At 37.7% G+C, this 8,136-nt stretch overlaps 1 protein-coding gene across 1 annotated transcript; it reads right to left on the reverse strand.

The window, feature by feature from the left end:
- Window positions 1-1,154: 1,154 nt before the first annotated feature.
- On the reverse strand, window positions 1,155-4,359 carry LOC113121795 (endonuclease domain-containing 1 protein). Its single transcript, XM_026292608.2, has 6 exons — window positions 4,203-4,359; window positions 3,917-4,034; window positions 3,717-3,817; window positions 3,418-3,532; window positions 3,033-3,189; window positions 1,155-2,442 (listed from the first exon to the last, which is right to left on the reverse strand). The coding sequence occupies exons 2-6, from the start codon at window positions 3,992-3,994 to the stop codon at window positions 2,051-2,053; spliced, it is 843 nt and encodes a 280-aa protein (XP_026148393.1). The 5' UTR covers window positions 3,995-4,034; window positions 4,203-4,359; the 3' UTR covers window positions 1,155-2,050.
- Between the last annotated feature and the right edge of the window lie 3,777 nt (window positions 4,360-8,136).

Below are 8,136 nucleotides of genomic sequence, written 5' to 3' on the forward strand. Positions count from 1 at the left end.
TCCATATTTTTAACACTTCATCCAACACTCAAATTTTTTATCCATCATCTATACCCCCTTATTCCTAACCAGGGTCACAGGGATCTACTGGAGCCCATCCCAGCTCTCTTTGGGTGAAAGGCATTTTCTATTTCACTGTAATTCATGTTATTTTGTGCATCTTCATATTTGTTTCTCTGCTAAGCTGCGTTGCTGTTGCGGCTTTATGCCATTGCTTTAATATTAAATTTTACAACATGCATTTTTCTATTTGCTGCAATGACCCACTTTGCCAGAAAGAATCATTAAAGTTTCATTTTCAAAAACCTCAAGGTGCTTCTGTGTTCAAAACGAACCATACAGGAATGTTTTAACACCAGCTCTTGAATAGTACCTTTACACTACACATTAAAATGTATATGTACATGTTCTATACATGTTCAAGAGCAAAACCTTAGAGCAGTATTTTTTCAGTCCAGCAAAGGGCAAGACATCACTGTATTGTGTGTAGAAATGTTCATCAAGCAAACAGTATTTCTGTAGTGTAGACCTACAAAAGTTACCATCACATTGTTAAATTATTACTAGTAATCTTTGGAGGAGGCCTATGACTGCTAAAAATTCAATCTGCTTTCAGGAGAAAAAATGTTATACTGCTGCTCAGTGACTGTAACATATAAGTCTCGCAGTCTCTGTGTAAGGCTGGGCAATAATTCATTATTCATTTTCCATATTGTGATGATATATTCAACAAATGTAATTTTCTGTCTCCATACATGTATTTTAGGCAGGTTGTAATCATAAAAATGCTATTTAACAATCACTAATAATTGTTATTCCCAGTTTATTAATAACAGCAGCTTTTGTTGCATTATCATTGCGCAGTGATTAGATTTAGTTTAACACTAGAGACTACTTTAATGTGCAAATACAGGTGTGTACAGGTGAATCTCACAGCTGGGAATCAGTAATTATTTCCCTGGAATCTATCATCATGACAACTTTTATAAACTATGTGTTTCTTCTGCATTTATTTTCTCCACTAATGAAATAAATGTCCTCTAAAATATTAATTATTATCTAAATTATAAATTATAAATCAAGACATATTGGACAAGGCGTCTTTCTTTGTTATTTCTTTGCTTTGCTTTTCTTCACTTCCAGGTGATGCTGCTATGCAAAACAGACACTTTATCACAGACAGTATAAACATTTTGAATATAATATGTAACTTAAATTTGTTATTGTACATTAGCACGTAATCAGAGGCGGCAAAAGTACTCACATTCTATACTTAAGTACAAGCTCAGATACTTGTGTGAAAAAAGACTGGTAAAAGTAGATGTACCCACTCAACTCCCTTACCAAGGAGTAGAAAGTACAGATATTTGTGTTTAAATGTAGGGAGTAAAAGTAAAAAGTCCTCAGAGATATAAACACTCAAGTACAGATACCTGAAAAATCCACTTAAGTACAGCAACAAAGTATTTGTACTTCGTTACTTCCTACCTCTGCCTGTAATACATAAAAAAACAATATAGGAAACGTGATTAAAATATGGTATTTTTATTTAATATATTAATAGAATGGGTCAGATGTTTTTGCCATGTTTCCTGTTTCAGTGGAGCTGAAGCCACACGCTTCATTTGTGTGATGATTTTCTGCTTGTTTGTTGATGCAGTATTAATTCTTTTGTTGCTGTCAGCAGTTGGTGCCAAACTGTACACAAATAATCACTTATTGCATAATCACATCGTTTCCACTTCACAGCTTCAGCTTTAGTTTCTGCCACTGTAGCTGCACATCAGAGAGTTTTCACACCACTTTTATCTGTCATTCATGAATAATTGGTCTTTTCTGACTTAAAGTAAAGTAAACCTAGACTTTATCCAGAGTCATATGAACTGTGATACTCTTACATACAGTATCTGGGCTATTTCTTCTGTGGATCAGTTAAGTATTTCTGGTATCACTGATAGACAATTTATTCTTGCGTTGTTTATACAAATCGAATATACAATTAAAGAGCAACAGCAACTAAAATCCTTTCTTCATCAACCCTGTTAGTGCCTTATGCACCGCAGTTGTTGTGAAACAGCTCCCCCACAGGTTGACTGGAGAACTGCTGTAGGAATATTCTGAGTTCGTCCAGATTGAGCTTCTCCACCCAGTTTTCTTCTGTGTTCCTCGCTGTGGCGCCGCCACTCTCAACAGGCCTGTCATTGTTGTCTACGCAGCAGTAGGCATTCCACATGTGGTCTGGGATGTTGACACGCTTCACATTGTTTTTGACGATCCAGTTGTCTGCAGAGGGAATGGCACCAACCAACACGTAGGCCTTCGAGCACTTGTTCAGGAAAAGGTCAGCAAGCTTGGCCTCATGGGTCCTCCAGGCATTCTGGTTCAGCGTGGGGTTCTGAGGAACCACATTGGTCAGGCTGAAAGTAGCGTTGCGGCTGGGGACTGTAAGACAGAGGCATGGAGAGTTACAGTAAGTTAGGCAAGAACGTTTGTGGGTTCAACTTAGTAGAGGTGGGGTTATCCTTATTCCACAAGGTTTAAACATTTGACCAGAATTATACTTTAAATTTATTCTTAGTTATTATTCATTAATTACTTGGAGGTACAGTTACAGGAAAAGACCAAAAGCTAAAGGTTACAGCACCATTTTTTCCTCAACACTAAACATGTAATAACTGTTTTTTGTCACATGGGAGCAGCAGAAACAAGCTGTGAACATGAGGCTGACATATCATCACTAGGTGAGTTTATATGGCAAACATTCAGCAGAAAAACATTATCATTCATTTGTAATTGTGCTTCTGTTCACATCGTTAATGCAGTCGACATCAATTAACATTAAAATATCTGACTCGTTAGTTATTAAAGATGCCACTATTCACAACTACTAGATCCATCTGCTTATTACACACTTAATATTTGAGCTATTTGCGAAATGGTAAAACAGTGTAAGGCCAAAGCAGTACACAGTTTAACTGATGTCTGCTGTCTTCCCTCTGCAAAAAAATAAACCCGGCGTCAACCTCTCCAACCTGCATGGTGTCCGTTAGGGTTGAGGTGGCCACGGTCATAGCCAGAGTGTGTATAGTCTTCATTCAGAGCCTGTCGGTCTCCTAGGTAGACCCCAGGGTGATCCTGCCCCAGCCAGTAGCCATCCTTCATCTCTGCCTGCCAGGATTTGTTTACCAGCTATAAGAAACACCAAAATCTCAACTTTTAACAGGTAGATGTTATCATAGCGAAAAAACGAACACTGCTCCTCCTGTAATATCATTTATTACATGTCTGTCCATAATACACATTTAGCATACCACAATAAATACATTAAGTATCTATATTCGTGAATTGTGTCATTCATACTCTCATTATTTCGACCACATTCATGTTACAGATGTATACATGTGTACGCGTGCTAACCTGAGGCTCTACAAACCACCTTTTCTCCCTGCCACCTCCACTGCTGGGCTGGAAACGATAGGCAGAGTAGACAGCAATGCGATGGTTGGTGTCATACAGTGTGGCAAAGTGGTACCTGATGAAGCACAGTGGCGGAGAAGTGTTACTATGGAAAATGAAGGCCTGGCAAGTATGTGCTGAAAATAGTAAGTGAATGAAAAGGATGCATTAGGCCAGAAACCAAGCTACATACAGCTAACAGGGAACACACTGGCATTATAGTGATACTGTATATATTCCACTATTTATCCTTTAAGGACCTGTTGACGAAGCGCTGACAAAGACGGGCAGCACCGGCTGTAGAAGCTCCCCACTCTGGCACCTTCTCTTTGTAGAAATACTCAATGCAGTCTGGTACATCCTGGGGCAAAATAAAAAAAATTAGGCTCTCCAAAGGAAACCACAACAATCACAGATTTAAAAATGGACGTCGGGAATATACTGAAATAAGGTCACAAACCTCAAAACGTTCTACAACATCTGCATGGACCGAAAGAAGGGCTGAGATAAAAGCACAGAAAGTCACCAAGGTTTGCATCCTGGACAAAAACCTTTGGTGTCAAATATTCTCGACGGCCCTGTAGAGAAAGGAGAATGAAGTATAACAGGACATTGAAGAAGTTTAGTGTAGGGATTAAATACATTCACTATATGTAGGTCACTGTGAAAGAGCAGGAAGAATACATGGAAGAATAAAGAGTTTATTTGTGCTGTATCTGTGTTGGTATGTTTGTGTTTTAACTCACCTGTTGCTGCACCTGTCTGCTTCCACAGTCTGCACACAGCAGAAACTGGCTTATAACATATGACTTCTTCTCACCCTTCACTTTGTTTGTCCTCTGCTTTTATCTGACTCCTGCTAACATGTGATATTTGTGTGAGGTGAACCAGAATTTGGTGTGGATGTGGATGACCAGCAGAGATTGGGTAAAAATGAAACAAAGATGTAGAAATGGCTAAAATTAGCACCGGTGGAAGAATGACAAAATGCTCTATCATGAGGGGACGGTGTTTGATGTCATCCTTGGATGTAATTAAATACAATTTTTGTGTTTCCATTTCCCTTTTTTCTCTTTTGCTATTTTGTTCTTTTACTCTGCTACTAGTCAGGAAGAAATATTGCAGATATTTACTTTTAGTTAGGGGGATTCACAAGCTAACCAGCAGGATATCACTTATTTAAAATTAGTAGCACTTGCAAAGTGCATTTTTAAAGTGTACACAGTAATAGATCAATAATCATAAGCTAGTAATGTAAATTATTCTGAAAAGGTTTGATTTTACTGCTACTTCGAGTGTATTTTGATAAGAACAGTTATAAGACCTGATACTTCTTCCCTCATTTCAATGCCAGAGTGTATGTTCTTATCTAATACTGTATGAAATCAGGCACTTTTCCAATATGTAACTGTCTATTTTTGGCTGATGTCTAATTCCTTGGAAACAAGATAATTTTACAGTTATACACTAAGTGTGATGGTGGTGAGGTGAGTATGTATCAATGCACTTTATTAGTCACTGTTTGTGTAACTCAGTTCATTGACAATCGTGTGTTAGTTCCAGTTATTTGATCGGCTCCTGGAAAATTTACAAAATGTGCACGTGCCGGTTTTCGGTTAGATAACTGGTATCTGCTCATGTGTTGTTTTTCCCACCATCGCAGTGCAGGTTGTGAGTAAACACATCTGGATTCCTCCCAGCCTTAAGACTTCCACTCCTATTACACAAAACAACTCTAAACCTGAGATCTCTGTGAATAATTTACTACTTTAACTTTCTTCGCATGTCAGGAGAATTCAGGAGGTAGAGACTGGAGGCTTGTTCTCATGGACATTTCCTCAAAATGAAAATATTACATGCAATGTTTGTATAATGCTTTAGTCACCGGTTTAGTCCACATTTGTTTTGAGCCATCTTGCCTTCATAAGGGTGGTGTCATTTTTTTTTAAAGACGCAGTGCTCTCAAATCTCCTTTCATATTTATGTTTTTTTTTTCTTTAAGAATAAAAATACTCCACAAAATGAAAATGACTAACAGTTTCTCATGTAACCCAGTATACATTAAAGCATTCAATTTAGAAATCACCTTCATCTCCCTAAAACAACCCCTCATGGTTAGAGCCTCGCTAATACGAAGGAATTGTTGCTTTTCCGTCAAATTATTTTTATTTATTTGTAATGATTTTGAGGCTACACGAAACAATCACCTACAGGCATCACTCAGGTTGGCATAATATTTAAAGTTACTGTCAGTCGAACCTTAAACAGGGTAAAAAAGTGGACAATTAAGGTTGCATAATGTTGAATTGTGAATAAAGCTACGAAGGCTGGTTAATACCAGAGGAAACACAGAGAACATTAGGGATAAGATAAAGACACTGAGGCTTTATTTAATCAGCCTTGTATTTTCCCATTACTCTGCTGACATTCATTTTTCACATTAACCAATCAGTGTAAATCTCACAGTACATGACTGCAAGACATTACATGACAGTACACAGTGGTATAACTGTGTTTGATTAGTGTAATTGCTTTATTAATAAGGGGAAAAATGAATGTGGTAAATAATGAGCCATGCTGTTTGGCTTCCTTTCTAATTTCAGATGTAAATAGTGTGAATACCCAGAAAGAGAAGAAACGGCAGTCAGACCAAGGACTCAGATATGAATCAATAAAACGACCAGAGCCCTAAGCATTTGATAAGCCTTTATAAGCTGTTGTTGAAAGAGGGCAAAGTGAAGCAAAAGCAAAATGAATAAATTAGTAAACTGTTGTTTAGATTTAATTATTAAGCAGTGGATTTTTCCATGTGTGAACTCGACTGATTGACATCACACAGATATTACTTTCTTTATTTGTTGTGAAAACACAGGTGTTGTTGCTGAGGTCTGCCTCTAGGTTGCAGTGTTGAATAATGATTTCAAGTTTCAAGTCTTTTTGTTGTTTTGAACACTGTTTCTATTGCAGATTATTCAAGTGTTCATCCACCTAGAAAATATTCGCTCCGCAAACTGATGATCCAATCATTGATCGGCTGGGCCATTAACATTCAAAACATGTAGATTAGAGTTTTGTCTCAACTTCAAAGCCATAAAACACCTTCAAGTGGAGATTGTGGCAGATAATCATTAAAAATGACGCTCTGAATGAAGCGAATTGCTGCTATAGCGGAATTTAGTCTTTTATGTTTTTGACTTGGTCCAGGAGTTAATTTGAGTGGACTGCTTCTTTAATTGGCTTGAATAGAACTTTGTTGCTTGAGAAGATCACAGGGAGTTAGGTTCCCCAGACACAGATTTAGCCTAATCCCTGCCTCAAAAGCATCTCCAGCCGCTGTCTGTCACCGAGGGCCGACAGGAAAACTGCATGTGTGACAGACCAGGAAATAAAAATCACTGTTTAAAGATTGTTAAATGGAACCTGATACAAGTCACTGGTGTCCAGAAACCACATGCATTGATTTGCACTGATTATGGTCACTTTATTACCGTTGATTGGCTAGATAGAATGTTAATTAACCAGTCTGCCCGATAATTGCCTTTGGGCTCTGCTGTTATATAAAGTCAATGTGGATAATTAAGATGATTGTTTTTGGTGGTTATGTTAAGTGGTCAGCATTTGAATTTCTGTGAATTTGAACAAAAATGTTCAGAAGATTATTTTCTAAGTTGATGTTCTCTTTGCAGGCAAGACTGAGTGTTTCACCAGTGATTTTAATATCTCGATTTTTAAAACAACTGTACCCAAATATGTTGTTTTGTAATTGTAACTTTTGATCATATCACACGTTGTAGACTTATCATGGATCTGTTTGTATTTTAATACTTTTAACTATCTAGTATCTAGACTGAAAAGTTAAGATCCAGAATGTAAACATGTCTCCACCTTCATTTCTGAGTATGATCAAAAACCACATGACAGCTACTAAATGGACCCTGAGAGAAGACCTTTGCATATAGATGGTTCTCATTTTTAATGCTTTGCCCCCTGCAAAGCAACGTGCTTACTGCAGAATGTTTTTAAATCAAAATGAAATGAGGGTGGCTTGGTAGTGCAGTGGTTACTATTGGTGCCATGCATGAAAAAAATGTTCCAGGTTTGATTCCACTTTGAATGTGGGGCCTTTCTGTGTGGAGTTTGCAAGTCTGGGTGGTTTCCAGGTGGTCCAGCTTCCTCCCACAGTCCAAAGACGTTCAGTGTGGGGTTTAAATTGGCCGTAGGTGTGAATGTGAGTGTTTGTCTCTGCCTGTCAGAGACAGACAAACAGGGTGCACCCCACCTCTCTCTGGGATTGGGTCCAGCCCCCCCAGGACCCTGGATGTACCAGTATCAGCAGTAGATGTCATTTCTTCATTTTAGTGTGATTGCCCTAAAACATTAGTAATCTGCAGGATAACATATTGTACAGGTCTTTGTCTCAGAGTGAGTCTGTGCAAACAAAATGAATATATACCTGTTCATGAGTAGGCAATGATAGAGAAAAAGCATCTAGTATATTAATGTTTCATGGTCATCTCCATATTTTGCCACCTTCATCAAAAATTCAAGACCTGCAAACTTTATATTTAATTTTTTAATACGTACGATTTAATAGTAAAAATAAGATAAATAGCATCATTGCATTTAAAACTTGTTTGTGATTTTTCACAAACAGCAGTTTATCAGGTGGCATTTGGAAAG

Source organism: Mastacembelus armatus, chromosome 13 (assembly GCF_900324485.2).
Source record: "Mastacembelus armatus chromosome 13, fMasArm1.2, whole genome shotgun sequence".
Lineage (NCBI taxonomy): Eukaryota > Metazoa > Chordata > Actinopteri > Synbranchiformes > Mastacembelidae > Mastacembelus > Mastacembelus armatus.

What these genes read in the sequence shown, in the direction of transcription:
- LOC113121795 (XM_026292608.2), bottom strand. Translation starts at nt 3,994, where the DNA reads ATGCAAACCTTGGTGACTTTCTGTGCTTTTATCTCAGCCCTTCTTTCG. An exon ending in TGTCAGCGCTTCGTCAACAG is followed by an intron (nt 3,533 to 3,716) that starts GTCCTTAAAGGA and finishes GTGCTTCATCAG; the next exon opens with GTACCACTTTGCCACACTGT. An exon ending in GGTGGTTTGTAGAGCCTCAG is followed by an intron (nt 3,190 to 3,417) that starts GTTAGCACGCGT and finishes TGTTTCTTATAG; the next exon opens with CTGGTAAACAAATCCTGGCA.